Source organism: Opisthocomus hoazin, chromosome 2 (genome assembly GCF_030867145.1).
Source record: "Opisthocomus hoazin isolate bOpiHoa1 chromosome 2, bOpiHoa1.hap1, whole genome shotgun sequence".
In the NCBI taxonomy this organism is placed as follows: Eukaryota; Metazoa; Chordata; class Aves; order Opisthocomiformes; family Opisthocomidae; genus Opisthocomus; species Opisthocomus hoazin.
The window spans coordinates 35,594,545-35,614,779 of NC_134415.1; the positions used below are offsets into that span (position 1 = coordinate 35,594,545).

The window sequence follows — 20,235 nt, forward strand, 5'->3', positions numbered from 1 at the left end:
TGGAGGCCACCACTTAAAGCAGTTAGCTGATGATGGATGATGCAGGTACTGAGAGGCCATTAGTATTTTGGTGCAAGAGAGAGCACAGTATAGGTGCAAGAAAAAAAGTAACAAATACAGTGTAGGATTAAAAAGTGTATAATTAAATGTGGGGTTTTTCGTAGTAGAACAAAAATCACTATTGTTACTGCTCCTTTAAATGTGTATAAAACATTTACCTAAATGGAATGTTTAGCACTTATTTAAAAATACACAGACACAAAAGTACTAATCCCACTACAAAGCAGTTTGGAAAAGTTTAACTACAAACTAGTTTATACTAATGGAAGATAGGGGCTGTTTTCTCCAGATATTCCCAAAATTAAATTATCTAAAATACTTCAGTCTATACCTAATTAAGCACATGAATAAATCCCATTGAAGTCAAAGAAGCTACTGATGTGATTAAGTAAGATACATACTTAAATTCTATTTGGAGTTTAGATCCAAATGCTTAACTCCATCCCCACTTATCAATACATTTAGGCAACTTTAGACACTTGCTTAAATCAATAGGATTAGATGTTTGCTTGAAGTTGTCCATGAATTTAAATGCCATGCTAAATACAAAAGTACTTATGCAACGGATTAGCTCCGGTTGAAATTTCGTAATTATTACCTAGGAATGTTTTTAAGGATTTGAAATATGTCCATTTTCCCATAAAATTTTAAACCATCTTCTAGACAATATTAAATATTTTCAGTTTTAACTTCTCATCCCATTACCTTACCTTCTGCCATTTTCTTTCCACGAGGAAAAAGAAAGTGGCGGAAAAGGAAGGGAATTCTTTTTTCATTCACAGGGAGAGGGGAACATCAAGTTTTAATTTATTGATTTTTTTTTTAAATAAAAGCTATAAAAAAATTAAATTAATAAATTCTATGAAAAATCAAACCATGCATTAATGTAATTCATGCTTTTCTAACTGCACCAGTTGAATATAAGACTTGTAGAAGGTTTTCACTTAAGTGCACAAAGAGCTCTGAGGTGAATTTTCCTGACATGAATGTCTGTAACTTCATACCAGTTTACCATTTTTTTTCACTGATTTAAGGTGAACAGATACTCCAGATCTAAGGGCAACAGAAGAAACAAGCCAGCATTTGTATTAAGAAACATTTTTATTAACAAAACAGTAAATTCCACTTGCTTAGCATTTCCAATAATGAATAAATTGGCCTTGCAACAAATAAAAAAATCGTAAATATCTATCACAGAAAGCACTATAAGGTTAGGGGCATTGGGCCTCTCTTTGATGTCTTAGGGTTGAAAGTTTCACACGTTATTTAGTGTTTGTTAAAAAAGGCAACACAATACAGTCATAGAAATGAAGCCATCTCAGTCAAACAAATTAGGTTATTATAGAGAAAGGATCCAATTTTATATTAGGTAGTTGGTTTATGTCTGTTTGTTGTTGCTGCTGTTTTTAAACAAAAAGAAATTTTAAATCCACTTGCTGGCACTTCTGATACATCCGTATTTGTTTTTTGTTAAATTATGAAATTAAAGAGGAAAAAGGAGAACCTTCAGAAACAGTGTTAAAATTGTGTTTTATTATAGTAGTAGCAGATCTTTTTTTCCTTGATGTATGGATTTAGTAAAAGATTAATCTACCAAACTGCCTAGAAGTTGGCCTGACCATGCTATTTCATTAACGCAATCAATACCAAGTAGAAAAGATCATTTCATCTTGCCCAAACCATACTTTGTCATGTCCAATCTCCTGTCGTCAGACCGTTCTTGTTCTTTCACGTATCTTTAAGCACTGAAACCTGAACACCACCTGTCTTTCAACTTCTTCTTTCTCCCCTTTCTTGCTTCCAGCAATGACCTCCAGTATACCCGACCCTGCCGTTCCCTGAGTACAGCTGTCTTGTAAAGGTGGGAGAAATTAGGAATGCCACAGGTGAACAACAATGTAAGAAATGAATGCCAGATGGATTTTGTGAACCTGTTCGCATTTTTGTGTAAATGCTAATGAAAATAAAAAAATGTTTTACACATGCAACATGACACACCTTGATGTGGTTGGCAACCTTCAAGAGAGGTGTTTTCATGTCAGCTACATGTATTTTTAAAGTGCTCTGACTCCCAGATAGATAGCTGTACCAGTTTCCAGCCTTTTTCATCAGCTACAGAGAATAACACACAACAAAATGTTTTCTGCCTGCTGTTTAAAGCTAATTTTAAATTACTCTTTCCTATCTGTAAAGTGTGAACATCTATATCCCTCCCAGGAGGCCTTCAATGATTTGGCTGATTTCTATTGAACTACCCTCTTTCTGTCTAATGTATTCCCTTTGAACTTCCTTGTAAATAAAATGTTACGCTGTGATTTATTGCTGTGAAACTAATGAAATAACACTAGAAAAAAAAAACCTTAACATGTCAATTACAACATTATATTTTTTACGTTTAACTAAAATGCATTAATGTTTTATATATGCAAGAAAAGCTATGTGTTACTTTAAATCACGACAAACTTATATTTATCCGGTTATGGTGTCTTGCAATACTACACAACCAACTTAGCTAAAAATACTTCTTCATATGTCAAAATGCCCACCACTGAAAAATATTATCGTGCACCTCAAGGTTATTTACTTTTTGGAGAAAGGGGTAAATTCTGCAGTAGAATCCGCCTGGGTAATCAAAATGGGTCTCTTTAGATCTTTCACCACCCAATGTTGTAGTAGCTATCTTCCATATAACTGAATGCCAGATAAACACTATATCATAGAATCATAGAATCATATGACACTTCCTAAGATTCTCAAGAAACTCATCATTCTCATAATTTCTTAAGAACAAGGTTTCTGTAAAGCAAACCATGCTCTCCAATAGTGAAGCTTTGACTGGAAGCCAAAGGCCAGTTTAAGTCACTAAATATTTAGCTGATTAATGAATGTATATTTCTAGGAAAATTGGCCATTCTGATCAACTTCATTGATGCATATCAGGAGCAAGAGATGGGGATAGGAGGGAGAAGACAAATTACAGTAGAGATATATTTTTGCTTTCTAGTCCACTTCTTTCATACAAACTACTAAAACTTAATTGCAACAGAATAGAGGCTGTACAGGTAAGAAAAAAATTAGCTGACTCTTATATACATTCATACACACCCCCCTTAGTATAACCACTACACTGTAAATTAAAAAAAAAAAAAAAAAGGGGGAAGAAGTCTGGGACAATTTATAATGGCTGCAAAAAAACTGAAGTATGTCTGTTGCTCCAGATGTCATAAAACTCTCTATACCTAGCAACACTTATAACATTGAGTTTACCAAAAATGGCTGAAGAGCAGATATAGTTTGCATTTTCTATACAACAGGCTATAAAACATCACTTATCACAGTCCAGAAAGCACATATAGATGTGTTTTTATATAAACATATGTAATAACATATTAAGCGTGCATGAAAATTTCCCAATGATTGCATCTATGCCCTCGGGGTTTTTTTTTCTCTTTTTTTTGTGGAAATGTGCCTTATATTCCAGATTTTTCTTTTTGTTTTTGAAAATAAGGCCTCCGTACTACTCTCCTCACAACCAGAAAGGGGCTTTTTGAAAGTATTTCTACGTAAGTCTTCAGAAAAGCCAGCACTTTGTTTCAAATGCAAGTTTCCAATCACTGCTTCACTGCACCAGACGGCAAACTCTTTATGTTTGCTTGTTGAGTCACCACATATAATGACAGTCTTCTCTGACAATAAGACTAACTTACTTCTCAAGAAAGCGCTAGCACTTTGGCTAAATCCAGAATCAGATAGGTAGCTTCTTATTTCTTTTTTTTTCCTGTTTTGTTTTTTTTAATTTGTTTTGTTTCATATTGTGCCTTGATGTTGTAGTAATACTCCTTGCTTTATGAATGCGTGGTGTCATCATTGTCTTTCAGAAATGTTCCAGCAACATAAAGACAGGCAGAGTAAATGAAAACACTGTGGATTTAGGGAATTTATCAGCTCCTGTTTCTGAAAACCAAGAGCATGAAATACTTGTTTTTAAAAACAGTCTTTCCTTTCTGATTGCATTCCCTGTCTTGTTTGTTTGTTTGTTTTTGAATGTGCTTCATAAAAAGTAAAGTAAATAAGTTTGTATTATGTCTCAGATAAAATGAAGACTATTTCTATACAAGCGTTCTTTTAGATGTTGAGATCAGACATAGTACTCCTTATCCTTATTTTTCTTGTTTTTGTTGGAACTTTTAGCGCTGTTGGGCTGTTTTTCCTTGATCACAGCCCCATTGGATTGTGCTGAGTTACTGATGTAGTTTCGACTCTCATCTACGTGATACGATCCTTCGTCTCGATTCCTGTACTTGTACATAGCATACAGGAGAATGAGGATACACAGCGCCGCTGCTGCCACGATCCCAACCACCATGCCTGTTGTGCTGCTGGATTCACGAATCACCTCGGATGAGCCAGGGTACTCCCTTCCTCCTCCTGCCCTGGTAGGATTTGCTGTAGGTAGATAATGAAATAAGGGAGAGGTTATTATTGAGTTTGCACATTGAGGAGTTAGTCATATCTACCCGCTACAAACATGCATCTTTCTAATTGCACTCACTAGGTCAGGACTGCCTATCAATGTGCCCTACTCTACTGGCATGAAAACATTTAGGTTTGCAGCCCGTTCCATTTTCATGTCTGTCAGCAAGAGTAAACAGGCTTTTAAACAAGGAAAAAGACAGCAAGGAAAATCTCATTTTAGCCTTCAAAAGTATAATTTCTCCAAATGATGTCATTAAGCGAAGAATGCCTAAATAATCTGGAATAACAGGCACGCCACAAATTAAACGCCAGAACACAAATGTCTGGGAGGAAAGGATCTCCCTCTCCCACTCCTTCGCTCTCTCTTTCTCTCCTTCTGTAGAGAACAGAAAGTGACATTACAGTATCTACTGACAGTGATGATAAGACAGACTAGCAAACAATGGAGGGAAAAATCAAAATTTCCCCTAACAATAAATGACAGCAGCCATTAAGTTGGCTACAAATAAGGTATCCTCAGCTCTCCTTTGGACTATCCTCAGCAAGCTTCTCAATTTATCCTTCCCTTCTACTATTTTTTATTTCTTTTTTCTTTTCCAAGCTAATCATATTTACTTTAATTACTTTTAGATAGCTATCCAACCCTACCTTCTCTTTTCTAATTCACAGAGCCTTTCTTGAACATGGCTACACTTTAGAGCACTTTTTCACTCTACTTCCCCCATTCCCTCTTTTCATCATAGATGCCAATACCAGACACTCCTTCAAGCAACTCCTTATGCCCAGAAAAAAACCTCTCAAATTGCACAGAGCAAGGGCTCAGCCTTACAGAATCACAGAATCGTGGAATAGTTTGGCTTGGAAGGGACCTTTAAAGGTCATCTAGTCCAATGCCCTCTGCAATGAGCAGGGATGTCTTCCGCCAGATCGGGTTGCTCCGAGCCCCGTCCAAGAACTGTCCTTCTATGAACCCACCTCTCTGCCAAGACTGATGATGCTGTGACATGAACTGAACTGACCTATGTCTTCAGACTGTAAAGTCTTCTTGATAGGAACTATTGTGTTGTCTGGCACATTTTATTGCCTTGCACAGCCATGTGTAATGAAAGCCTAATTCCAGGAGGAATTTCTAGGTTAAATGCTCACAGCACACACAATGCTTATGCATTTCCCATGATCTCCTTTCTTTATTGCGTTTTGCAGAAGGAGGAGAGGCAGATCTTTGCATAGAATCGCTTTAAGCGGCAATAGCTGAGTTGGATCTTCTTCTGCAACTTAGCAAGTGTCATGGACAAAAACCAAAGTGACCTGGGTCTGTGCAATATTCCTCTAATTATACCAGCATTTCCTAACTCCTTAGAGGCTGTAAACCCTCAGCACTGCCAGCTTTGGCTGAGCTCAGGAGCAAGAAAAGAGCAGTGAGAGAACCAGGGTTTCCCACTGAGCAGTGCAGAACGCTCTTATTAAGCATCCAGGCTCACTTACAGAAACCACATTTTAAATCATTATGCATGGCAGTCAGTAAAATATAGAAATTAACTAAAAGTATTATTAAACACTAGTTTTAGATTATATTCATAATATTAGCTTTATCAGGCCTTGCCTACAACTAGCATTTTATCAAAGTGTATTGGTGTCTTGCTCAAGGTGCACGACAGCATGCTATGACTCATAGTAACATTTTTTGCCCTATAAAGACGTAATAGGAAGATGATGATTTTAAGGATGCTACATTAAAAGTAATGCCATTCAAATCATCAACAGTGGTAAAAAAATCGCAACAAGTTTAGACAACCAGAATTTAAAGGAGCCACCAGCTACAGACATCCACAATTGGCCCATGAATAATAAAACACAGCAAAAAAGCCACAAACGCCAACGCCAAAGAACTCAGTTCCCTCCCCGCCTTGGTATTACTCATCATTTATTTATTGGTGATTTGTGTTCTTACTGTTGAAACACCACTTCCTGGCAGTTATCCCACATAGGTTTAAAGAAGGTGACATTTTATTTGGCTGAAAGAACAAAGGCCCCGCAGTAAGACTCAAGAAAACTGTCATTCGTATCAAACAGTATTTTAACTTCTTTTTTTTCTCCTCTGAAAGTTCTTAGTTGTTACAAGTTGGTGCCATTGGTATTTTCTATGACTACACAAGAGATCTTGAAGTCTCGCTTCAGAAGGCTCTAAGGTTTCTTCTCATTTCAGGGTGGATGCCACCCTACTAAGAAATGTGGTCTGTCTCAAAGCAGTCAGTGGCTGGTTTAGATCCTGTTTCTTCACTGTAGCTATTGTAGAAAATGGAAATTCTTTTATGCACGGGGTTTTATTTATTGTTTTACAAGAGACAATGCATTGTTGCAGAATAAAGACTCCTGAGTATTTCCACAGTGAATGAAAATGAGACAAATTCTTATCTTACCGTATGTGATTAGAAAATTAATTTCTGTTTGAGAAACAATAGAAGCAACTGAATAAACTCTGTCAATATCTGATGGACTAACAGCTGGTCTTTCTCTTTAAAATACACACATTTGGGCCAAATGCCGTCAACTAACTTTACAATTAATGTCTACTAAATGACACTTAACAGCTTGGTCGGAGGAAAACATTGTTTTAACATTGCAACCTGAAAAAACACACGTAGGGAATAGTTTTCAATGTTACCTAAACTCCTGCCTTTCACCTGATGGCATCCTTTTATTTTTAAGAATGTTTTCACAATTATCTCATTTATCCCGTCTGTCTGAGGAATATTTAACCACTACATTAATGTTATTTAAACCTACAACATTTTTAAAGCATCTGTTGGTACATTTGTGTGGACTTCTGTAAAAGGAGGAGTTCAGCAAGGGAAATGACTTCTTGCTATTTTTCTTCCATTTACATTAAAATATGCTTTTAACCTAGCAGGGCCTCTCAAGACAAATGAAAGAGGCGGAAATAAGAGGAAAGTTTCACTAAGCACACCGGCTTGCCTGTGAGCATTTCAGGTAGGAAAGGCTAACAGAGCACAAGCTAAAGCAAGTGTCCTATTCTGAGACAGAGAGAAAAAGGCCACTGTGAAAAGGCCAGCCCAAACTTCTGAAAAAAAGAATATGTAAATAAACAAATGCCCATCCATAACATTTCTGAAACAGCTGCCTTCTATTTAAGCAGAACCTTTGTTTGACTGAGACTGGAGTATCCAAGGGGAATTTACCTGATTTTTTTTTCCCTTTCTAGACAGGAACTACTGCAAGGGACAACAGATGATCTTAATGGAGAGCAAGTGAAGATTATACGAGTACAGAAATCTTAGTCTTTGAGAAACACAACATGCAGTTTTCTCCCTTGCATCTTGGTAGTTGAACCAGGCAGAGTCACTGGCTCCTGGCACAGCAGCAGAGGCATGTTTATGGGTAACCTTGTCTGCTACTTGGTTACGGTCTCTGTCAGTGTCTGCAGCATCAAAAAGACACTAACTTCATCCTGGATAAAGTTTCTTATTGTAAACGAGAAGCTAAATACTTTAGAGGTGAATGTTAAAATTAAATGTCATAAAAATGATTTTTAAGAATAAAATGACATGCCCAAACAATCCTGAGACAATCTGTAATAAGTTGAGGATGGTTTGATTAGGTACAAGAGAAAATCACAGAGACTGTGATTATGCTCAGACCATGTCATAACAGCGAGAGGAAATAAAAGTCATCTTGTAGTGCAATGATCCTTTCTTAAAACAACTTCTCTGATGCACAACTCTTCCTCTGAACAGCATACAACCAGCCTTTTTGGATTGCCTTAAAGACCAGCTTAGAAGAGACTGATTTTTAAAAGCCTCTTCTACCACTTATGAAAAATTTTGCATGAAATAATAGCAATTGAGCACAGTTTTACATTGTGTAATAATGGATTAGAAAGTTATTATTCTTGACTATTTCTAAGTGGTTTAAAATTTAAACGGAAAAATCTGACTCTCTTCAGTGCCCAGTTTTCATTAATACTGTGAAAAGAAAATTGGAATTGCAGGCTCCTATGGTGTTTGTGAATTGAAATTAGCAGACTTAAAACCAAAACAAAATAACCAACAAAAGGACCCCAAACCTGTTTTCTTTACATTTATGCCTTCCCACAAACTGTGAATAGGAAATTATTCACAAGACAAGAATGTTTAACTACTGCATTTGCAATGAGGCATAAAGGCAATTATATACAGGACACATATTAATTTTCACTCTGTATGCTATCATTGTAGACCTGTTTGTGGTCGACTTTCTGTAGCATTGTTGGATTCTGGTGAATTAGTTTCTGAGCTCACTGCAATTTCAACATCTCATTACAACGAATATGTCCGAAAAACAAATCTCAGTGGTTCCGCTGCTGAACCAGTGGGATAGATGTAGCCCAACTGCAAAACCAGGATGAGGATCTGCTGAAAACTTGTGCAAGTGACTAAGCTCAAACCTGTCCTGGTCTGAATACAGGGGTATCTCAGCCCAGTCCCTTCCTACCGAGCCTCAAGTGGCTCTGGATGGGAGACAAGAACTGGCTCCCCAGGGGATGTCAGTCAATGACTGAGCTGCCATGAGAGGGAAGGAGTGTGAGGTGGTTCCACTTGTGGCTGCTACAGCTCAGTGACAAACTTTCATCAGACTTGGAACAGTCTATACCCAAAGCCACAATCGAATCCAAGTAAGAGAGGTACCACAAAACTAGCTGCATTGCCCAACACACGCTCTATGCTCCTTGATTATAATGGCATCGTGATTCGAACAGAACAGCAGCTGAGACCTGCACACACAACACACTGTGATGTGGTGGAGAGGTGTGGTGCTTATGAGCAGAGTAGGTACATTTGCCATCTCAAACTCACTCCACTGCATTTGTTCTAAGAAATCTGCCAGACACTTACTGAGTTTGAGGGAACAAGACAATAACTTACTTTCAAATGTGTTTGAGAGAAAATTATTAAGGTATCTCTTTGGTGCATAAACCCAGGTTCTTTACTTCCTATAAATTGAAATCTTGAAGGTTCTCAGAGGGAAAGATATAATGCATTAAAATACCTCTAAAGTGATGTTAACTAACTTAGCTAGTCATAAAAATAGTCTAGCAGTGAAACACCCTCCACAGCTAAAAAGCTTGTTTAGCTAAGAAGCTAAACATTGTCTCTACACAGAACAGAGCGCTTATTTCCAAGTGCAGTGATTTGCCATATATTGACTTCAAATCACTTACAAATCCTACCAATTCCTTAGGACTGCAGGTTTTGCAAGTAACATTTTTTTTTCCTGTGGTTGAGAGGTGGAAGGGTTGTTGTCTCAATCTTCTTTAAATGTCAACATGAGTCTAAGGGGAGACAACTTAGCAGAGTGCCAATTGATAGAGCATAACAAATCAATGGATTTTATAAGTTAATATGCTCCGCAGAGCTAAGGGGAATATTTCACACAGTTTAATAAGAAGCTTTTGTGAAAAAAATCTTCCACAAAACTAAATTTAATTTTAGCCAAAATGGAAAATGTGAACTAATATATCACTTAATGTTTTTAGTATTCATCTCTGTGCTCTTACCATTTCTATTAGTATACTTTAACATTTTCAGTTGTATTGCTCCTGTTTTAGTAATCCTTCCCTCCAAATATGGATTCTTTCTCCTTTTACAAATTTAGCTGTCAGTCCTACCTCTCTCCACTTCTATATGTCAGCCACCTTTGCACTTCTGCTTTTTTCTTTTCTACATGAAGTAATTTATCCCATTTTTGTGTGTGTTCCAGGAAATCTTTGGTAATTTGTAACTTTGCTTCAGAAATTTTGACTGATCAGCAAAGTCAGTGGGTAGTCTAAATTTTAAACTGAAATATCCCTAAATGGGAAAAAAATTAAATACTTTTGCTAGTAAGATAAAACAAGGAAGACAAAACACAATTATACTACCGATAGCATGTTCTCAAGTCAGAGCTAAGCTGCTGTAATTGTAGGGAACCAGTTCAGACAGCTAAACCAGTATCTTTTGCTCACTTAGTTGCTTGCAGCTCTAGGTCCTTGAAGATGAACATCAGTGTTACAGCAAGAAAAGGGCAGGGACACTGGCAACATAAATTTTTGGCAGCAGCTAACTGTAAGATTGGCTTCATTGTAACAAAAAACTCACAGTGTTAGCGACAGTGATGTTTGGGCCTCACAGAACTTCATAGAACTGTAGAATGGCTTGGGTTGGAAGGGACCTTAAAGATCACCTAGTTCCAATGCCCCTCCCATGGGCATGGACACTTTCGACTAGACCAGGGTGCTCAAAGCCCCATAACTTAGTGAAAGCTTTGCTATGGAGCTTCACAGGACGAAGGTTTCAGTGCTTGCCATTTTTATCGTTATCATCTCATTAAAAAAAAAAAGCAAAAAAACCCAAACCCCAAACCACCTAATCTAGGAACCAGTTTTCTGCAAGGGAACACCAAAACGTAATTGTAAAGAGTGAGGAATCTGATGGCTCGGCCTCCAGAGCAAGGAACGATTCTTGCTCATGAAACGAGCTGGAGGTCCAGACACTTACATTCATCTTTGCAGCCATGGGTGACTCCCTGACTGTCTTCCTTCACTAAGCAGATGCTACATGAAGAGATAAATGTCTGTGCCACAAACATTATCTATATGGCTTAAACGCTGGGAGCTGAAAGCACACTGCATTCAATTTGCTCTAAATACTGTCATCAAGTCAGATCCATTACTGACAAAATTGATAATGTGCCTGGGAAAAGAAGGAGCCAGGCTTTCAAGACATCCAGAATATACATGCGCACACGCTGGAAATGCGACCGCTACAAATACCAAACTACACCTGCTAAACAAAGGCTCGGATACAACTTGAAGATACAGCTACATTTGATCAGCCACCCAAGAGGCAGGAAGAGAAACATAAATGGACTCAGGATCGATATAAATGACACTTGATGTAATTATTGTTCTTTTTCTCATGATAAAAATATTAACATTGAATAAGACCACCTTGTTTTTCTTTGCTTCTCTCTTTGTACTCTATAAAACAGTTCTGGTCTCTCTGATGTTAGCACAAGGAAAAAGACTGAGATATCTATAAAGCTTTGTCTTATTTTGGAATATAATTCACATGTTCTCATTGCTTTCATCTTTCTTTTCATTTATCCCTTTTCTGTAACTTTTTTAAAGGCTATGTTACAAACGTGTGCTGTACCTACGTCAGAATCTACTGTTTAAGCCAGGTTATATTTAAACTGTCAAAGTCCCAAATCTAGACCACAGCTCTTAACCTCGGGAGAAGTGCTGGTTTTGAAACTTATGGGCCAGAATAGCATGTCAACACAGCAGAACAAGGTTCCATTCAGGTCTTTATATAGTTAGAAGGAGATAGCCTAAGGTTAGACTATCTCAGGTACATGCATCCTCATTACAGGTTACTTTTGCCTTGAATTTTCCCTACTTCCATTTATGAGCAATATCCTTAGAGAATACCTAGTTCTCAAACTTGTCAGCATTCACCTGCCACTTTGCAGGCTGTGAAATGAGTAGTCACACACTAAAAAAAAAATGTTTCCACAGAAGTTTAAATCAGCAAGTAGCTCAAAATTAGCAGCAATGGTCCTACTACTAGGTATGCAAGAGATAATGCAAATCCACACTGTACCAATTGCTAGAAAACTCTGACAAAAAATTTGCTATTTGCCCTTATCTCCTTTGTCTAGCAGTGGGGTAAGCAACCCTGTTCGCTGCCAGCAGTCTGTTAACATGGTAATTCGCTGATAACGCTGCAGCTGGCGTACACCAACTACTTTGTAACACCATGCTAATTGAATTTATCAGGTATTGCAAATGGTTAGCTAGAAGCACAATGATTTGCTTGCACACCTGTAATACCCCTGTTTGAATGCAGAAAAACTGAGCTGCAAAAGAGTGCAGGAATAGACAGTGCCCTGTGTCACTTAACTCAGGAGAAGCAAAGCACTGGCCTCTGCCCTGTGTCCTGCACGCAGTGCAGCCAGCTTCCCACTTCCTTAGCAAATCTTCCCCGTTTGCTAGGGGTGGCTGCCTCAGATCCCCAACTTCCTGTCTGGTCCTTCCTCCAAACAGTAGCCGAGGTACAGCAAATTTCCTATGGAATTTTAAAAAAACTGATTTAACATCACATTTTTCAAATATGGTATGAGAGAAAGCCTTGGCATAGAAGTTGAGCAATACGATGTTAATTCAGGCCAGTACTATGGCTATAAACCTTTTTATAACTTTGCAAAATATTTTCTCTCTTCTACTACCATGTCCATAAAAACAAGGATGATAAATAGTCCTGAGGAAAAGAGGTTTTTTTTCCATAAAAAGCAGCAAATTCAATGCATACGTATTACAAAGTGACAAAAAGCAGTTTCAGTATTGCTAGTGTCCACAATACAGTATGCAAGAAAATATAAGCACTAGATGTAGCAAATCAAATCAGAATGTACAAAGTGTAGCTCAAAGAACACAATGGGCTTGCATTAATCAAGGCACCAGTAGCATATTGTCTGATTTCAAACAAACTAGAACAACTCATTTATTTATGTCAACAATCTACGTGCAGTCTTAATGCTATGTGTAAGCTTGATTCAAAAGACCAATTTTTAGGATTCTACACTTTAATTTAGGATTTTAAAGCAGATTCCCACGAAGTTTAACAGAACCTGTTCCAGATTCAATCAGCAATTTACTTCATCCTTGCACAAGGAAATCCTCTGCCTTTCCAGAGTTCCTTATTTCACAAGAAAAAAGTCTCACTCAAGTCAGCAAATTATTAAACTACTTCTGGAAACCTCAGTTTTGCAATTACTGATTTACATAATTTCTGCATTTTTCCACCAATGCCAGTGCGTGAAATCCACCCATGGAAAATATATTAAGAGTCTACGTAATCTTTATTTGGCTTTATGTAATTGGATTCAGTAAATCTAACATTTACAAAATAACGTGCAAACCAAATTACTCACTCAGGATGCATATTAGGACAGGTCAGTGCTGGTTTTCTTACACTTTGTGTATTGTGCTTCTATCCCAAATTGGAAAGAAATATTTTAGAAGACAAAACACAGATTGTTCCCTGTTGGAGTTCAATAAACTTCAACTGACATGATCAGCATGGGCCACATAATGGATTAAATCTGACTCAGTATTTTAAAAAAGAAAGAAAGATTGTCAGCATCTAAACGAATGATACAGTTTATCTATTGCAATATACATAAAACGTGTAGTTCAAAAACATATATATCTCTCTATATATGTTTACATCCTGTTCTTCAGTTAAGTGATCCTTCGATGCCAGATTAAAAAGATCTAAACCTTTTTTGAAAATGGTGGAAACATCTCATAGCGAAGGTTGTCAAAGCACACATATCTTTATTTCTGTGGCTAACAACTAAGAATCACAAAAGATTTAGAGCTGCCTAGAACCTATCTACACATATTAGGGATACACGCACAGAAAATGGGGCTTAATTGGTTGTATTATTGAAAATCTTGAATACCAGACTTAAAAATCAGGACTGCATTGTTTAGGGCGGCACAGTCTTAGATCCAATTTCTTTGTTTTGTGTGTCTGACAAAGCCACTGCATTAGCAGTCAATTAATTCTTTAAGGTCTATGTAATACCTTACTCAGTAATTTTGTACTTTTTTAGATTTATTTCTGCCTGGTTTGCTTCTCTGCATTCACATCCCAGTCCTGGTATTGCAGCAGGATCATGTGCTTCAGCTTTGCCTGTAAATACCTCCAAAAGTGAGTCATAAGGAGCGTTTTACATCTTTAAAAGAAAGACAAATAACAGAGCCTTCTTTCATGGGCCACTCTTTCAGAAGCATTGAGTAGTGTCCCCTTTTTTTCTTGAATAATTGTTCATAAAATGAGTAAATTTCGTCAAACTACTAGAAACATTACCATCTGGTTTTGTCTATGCTGTGGAGATGTCTAACTCCAAATCACTGAACATGTAATAGCAGTACTAGGAATTGCCGTTTAATAAATTTATCTGAATAAGAACTGTCTTTTCATGTTGTCTGCATATGTCTGAAGCATGAAGTAGAGCTTTACGTACTGCCATACAAATAATAACCCCAGTATTTACATCACGAATGTTTGCCATTCTTATATATATTACTGAAGTGAGAATGTCCAACTTTCGCAAGAATATGAGTGGAATACGAATGCACCCTCAAAGTTCACAGACAAGGGAATCCGTTCATCATTTACGCACCAGTGGAGAAGGCCTTGTGCAAGGTAACAGAGAGCTTTGTATGATTTATAGCAACCTGATGTCAATATTTCTAACCAGTCTTAGAGCATAGTGAGCCACTGATATTGCACTGATAGGGAACTATTACGCTCAGGAAAAAAGCCAGCTCCCCAGTTTTCCTCATATTCTGCCTCCTGACATGTTCATATCACTGTGACTGCAATTAATACACGCCAGAAAGCATTAGCCTGTGCTGTCATCTCTAGGCTATGTATTAAACCTCTCTTTGAATTACATATGTTCAGCAAGGAGTATCTACTTAACTGTTCACATTTAAAAGGCATGTTTAGCTCACCACAGCTGCATTTTGTCTTAAAGTCTGCTTAAAAAATAAACTTTAAAATAATTTCATGTTGGTCAAAAATCCCCTGTACCAGTTGAGGTTACACAAAGAAAGAATGTATAGGAGTGTGAACACTACCACTACCACCAAAATTACACAGAGTGCATTTGAGGAGTCAGAATTCTCTAAAATATTGAAAAATTATCAGTTACAGTGAAAGAAAACCCTTCTTTTCAGCACATGCTATTGTTTTCAGCTGCTCCCAAAATGAGGAAAGTATGAAGATCCTTAGGACTGGCTGGAAAGCTACAATCCTACTCAGTATTCCTGTGTTTCAGTGATGTGGCTGGCAAAGAGTAGACATCAGTGTTGGTACAATGGATCAACCATAATTTTTAACCTCATTTTCTTAGATAATTTAGGAAAAAAATGTTTTAATCAAATTCAAATGAGAAATGCCAGATTTGTAATTCACAGTGAGAGACACTAAGAGCTCAGTCTGTTGACAAAGAAGTGCTTCAGTTCGCAATAAAGTACTTCGGAAAAATGCAACCATTGGCTTTCTGTTGCTTTGGGGGGGGTATGATTTATTAAAAAAGTAAATAACCTTAACAACTATTTTAACTTCAGTTATAGGAAAATTAATCTATATCTGAAGCCCTTCAGTTCCTTTATGTATAGACATGGTGAGTGCTTACATTTGGAAAGTTTGAAAATAAAGCATAATTTTCACACTGTAGTAGCTCATACAGGCACTCCTATATGTACTTCAGCTAAGCATTTTAAAAGGCTGATTCAAGGCAACCCAGCGATCTTCCTAGTACTGGAAACGCATAAAGAACTACAGGATAATTGGACTGAGGCACAAATATTCCCTTTATGTCTCGAGCCATAATGAACACAGTAGCCCTATGAACTAACTGTAATTTTATTTTCCTTTGTTTCAGCTCCTCGCACAATGAATTCCATGAAGTGCATTAAACAGGGCACTTGCAGTGATGTATAAATTATAGGAGTCACTTCACCTCCTACTGCAATGTTATCTCGCTGCCAGATGCACCAGGAATACAGTGCAATAATTTATGACAGGAAAACAAGAGCAAAACTTCTAATAATGAGCATAAATCTTTCACAGTCCATACTTCACAGCTCTGCCCATTAGAAAAACAGGTATCAATACTAGGACTAAACCTAAACAATCACAAAGCATTTGAGAACACATGGTTCCTGGCCATCTCCATCTATCCAACACACGTTACTTCACCGCAGGGGACGTACAGATGCAGGAAGCAGTTTGCATGCAAAGCCCCATGCTGTTCTTCTCCCAGGATAAAGCCTTCCCCAAAGCAGTGACTGAATTGTAGGAGTCCTCTCAAGTCGTGGCTTGTTCACACTCTCTTGTCTATACTGACATTTTGGAGATTTCTGACCGTCACCAGCTGTTTTCTGCAATGCAATGAGCCTGACCAAGATGTAGGAAAATCAACACATGCTCAAGGATCAGTCCATAAGCATCTATCCTATTATTGGTCCTTAATTCATAAAGTAGGAGAATAACTGATCCCGTTTCCCCCTTAGAATCAAGAATCAGGCCTAGAAAGGTAACTAATGCTACCAGTTGGTACACATCACTGAACTACTGATCCTACTACTACACTGACCCTGACTTTTCTTATCCTATTTACCTACAGAACAAAGACAAGATCTGATACCAATCAAACACTGTCTTGGGAAGTGGAACCCAAAAGCTGACAGACAGATGCTGGTCAAGAGATGAAGAAGTGTTTTTTTTTTGGTTGCAACACATGAACTTCTGTTGGTTGAAAGACACTTATTTGAACCTGAAAGAAGCTAGTTTCTACAAAACCCTTTATTCACCCCTTTTTATGGGGAAAATATTTTCAGTAGGGCTTGTTGTCATAGGACAAAGAGTAATGGCTTTAAATTAAGGGAGGGCAGATTTGGACTAGATATAAGGAAGAAATTTTTTACCATGAAGGTAATGAAACACTGGAACAGATTTCCCAAAGAGGTAGTGGAGGCCTCATTCCTACAAACATTCAAGGCCAGGTTGGACAGAGCTCTGAGCAACCTGATCTAGATGAAGATGTCCCTGCTCACTGCAGGGGGGTTGGACTAGATGACCTCTAAAGCTCCCTTCCAACCCAAAGCTTTCTGATTCTATGATTCACTTTGAAGGTTGTCTTCTGCTAACACTTCTAAGACTAGCAAATGCCGTACATTTCTGGCTTTAAGACTGCCAAAATCGCTATCCATCCCATTTCTGCTGGGGCCGTCAGGAGAGGTTTTCAATCTAAGTTCTAACACAAACCTTTGTCGAGGCCCAAGTTTGAGTTAACTGTAATTTACAGAAAAAGAACTGTTCGTGTGCATGCTAAAAACTATAAGACTTTTTCCCTGGTCTAGATTTCTCTCCCATTAAACTTAATGATTTCACTTCATTTGACCTAGTTTGGACCTCTCTGCATTTTGGAACACTTCAATAGCTACAGAAGTGGCTCGACAACAGCTAACAAATAAAATACCAGCCCAGTGTAGCTGGAACAAATAAGCTGTGTAGCACAAATGCTCACTGAAACTCAGCAGAAATCAGAGCTCCGTACAGAGCTCACGAAATGCTGAAAACTCCTGATGTGCAGAATGGCATTTTGTCCACCCACAGTTTTATAAGTCTTCACTTAAAATCACTAAATCATCCCAGGTCCTTTTTTTGGATAGGTTTACATTAACATTTTTCATAATTTGTCTACAAAATGAAAAGGCCTCATTATTTCCTCTATGACATGAAGCTGAGGAAACATAAACTACTATTTATTTTTATTATTGTAATCATCATCATCATCATTATTCTTTGTGTTGTTATTAGTTTTTAGAGTAAGAGAGTGGAATGTGGAGAGACTGTGAAAGCAATACACGTTCTCTTACTGTACAAAACATAACGCAAAAAAAAATGTTGACTAAGTTTTGCATCCTAATAAATTTGTTATGACTTCATCCAATTACGGTGCATTTAGCAGTCCATATACCACAATGAAACCTGCAATTATAGTTTTTGTGACTTTATATTCCAGACAAGTTGATGGGATTGCTGCTTAGCAGCTCTTAATCTGGTCTACGTTTTTATGTCCCATATGAAATTTGTTGCAAATTACGTCTTTCCATTTATTATTTAGAAGACAGGTGCACAGAAAGCGAAGCTGGTGGTTGTAGACCGAGACTTGTAAGCCACTACAAACTACAACATATATCCTAGAAAAGAAGCCCTATTTCAAGCAAAATCTCGCTAATTAGTAAAATCTAGATAATCAATGTTTTCTATGATATATAGGCTTACCATACTCAAACTGTTTCTTGAACAGGCTCTAATTTTGAGCTGAGAACTTTGGTTAGAAATAGGCATATTATGGGCAATCATCACAGAAATGTACAGGTATGGCCCTGTCAAACTGAATGGGCTCTGGACATCCCTTAAATGTGTTCTTGCCTAAAAAATGTTGACCTGAGAGCTCTGAGAGCATCACCTCTTGTACTGGGGTGGATCCCATTGCTGACTGACCATCAGGCAGCAAGAGAAGAAATCTAACGGGATCTCAGGCTATGGCCTCTGAAGTAAAAACATAATAGTAAAATAGTCCCAATAATCATATATTCTGCCTCCCAGAAGTATCTGTTAGGAAACATAAGCTTCACCAGCATCAGTGAGAATGTGGAGAAGTACCTGTGGAGAAGCAATTCTGATTTGTGAAAAAGTTTACACTAAAAAAGCTGACCTAAGCCATGGGAAGAATTTAAATGGAGGAACATATCCTTTTACATCTCCTATCCCAAATGAAAAATTAAAAAATCATTAATCTGTCACTGTCACCAATATTACGCTTTCCTCCCTTAAGTTCCAGCCTACTGTTAGGAGTAGCTCAAATCCATATGGAGACTACAGTATTATTGAGAAGGACCAGTGCCTACAGGACTGCTCATGGAGAAAGCTTGTTTATAAGACCAAGTCACTACGACTAAAACAGTGTACAGAGAAACAGATATGCTAGAAGTTATGACTTCAGTAACCCCTTTGGTTCATGTTGTTTCAATTGTGAGACAAGGACAAGGCCAATGAAGAAGGAGGTAAATTAATAGCTTTTAAGAGATGAGAGTGGGAGGACAAGTGACATTTTGATGTGAAGAATGACAGATAAAATTATCCAGACAATTGGGATTAAGAAGAACATAGTTCCTGTGCCAGTCGATACTTTTTTAAAAAAGAAGTAGCAGTTGGGTTCCAAGAAATGAAACAGTAAAACCACTCTCAAATAAACAAAAATGAGAAGCATAGCTGGGTGATGAAGGACAAGTTCAAATAAGAAAGCTAAACACCAGGATGTAAAGGTAACAGCAAGGTTTTGCAGGAAGACTAACATTCACATTCCCCTTCTGGACCACAGTTTGGATAGAAATGATAACCTGTCATAAAGGTTCATTTCACCCCTCCCATTCCTGCACCCACCAGCTAAATGGCTGTGCGTGGCTCCAGGACTACCGATCACTGCAACCCTGGATCTGAAGTTCAGAACAACCTCAGAGAAGAATTATTCTGAAATTTCATTGGCTTTCAGCAAGCTGTAAGGCTGAGCTAATACAATTACATTTCTACTTCAACAGCTGCGCTATAAGAGGGCTTGGGAAAATTTTTTAGTGCTGGGTAACTAATGCATTGTTTTACAGTTGCCTTATAAAGCTAAAAAAAAAATTAAAGTTATCTACATTTACACTAGATAAATGTCAAGTTACCTACTGAACAGCAATGCCTGAGATAACAAAAGCAAGGAAGCAGCTGGCATGGATGAGCTCAGAGCAGTATCTACTGCATTGACTCATACTGGACAAGACAGTCTTGTTAAACTCAAGAATTTGATACGAAGAAGGGAAGAGGAGAAAAAAAAATGTCCTGGAAATTTATTTTAAAACTTTCAAAAAATGAGTTGTTATTACCATTACTAAATATCTTGCTCATGATGTCTGGGACTTCTGCAAGTAAAATGTCTGAGAGGTATAAAAATGTGTAAGGTGGGGTGTATCTGTTGCTGCTCAGTTTTAAGAATGGTCATTCCACCTCATGGCATTTTGAAAAACAC

At 37.6% G+C, this 20,235-nt stretch overlaps 1 protein-coding gene across 31 annotated transcripts in view; it reads right to left on the reverse strand.

The window, feature by feature from the left end:
• Window positions 1–1,142: 1,142 nt before the first annotated feature.
• Window positions 1,143–20,235, reverse strand: part of NRXN1 (neurexin 1) — a 738,722-nt gene continuing 719,629 nt past the window's right edge. For all 31 annotated transcript variants that reach the window (XM_075413190.1, XM_075413188.1, XM_075413180.1 and 28 more), the window contains one exon: window positions 1,143–4,506. In XM_075413190.1, coding sequence (XP_075269305.1) covers window positions 4,199–4,506 — 308 coding nt within the window. In that variant the 3' untranslated portion in view covers window positions 1,143–4,198. The remainder of the gene's footprint in view (window positions 4,507–20,235) is intronic.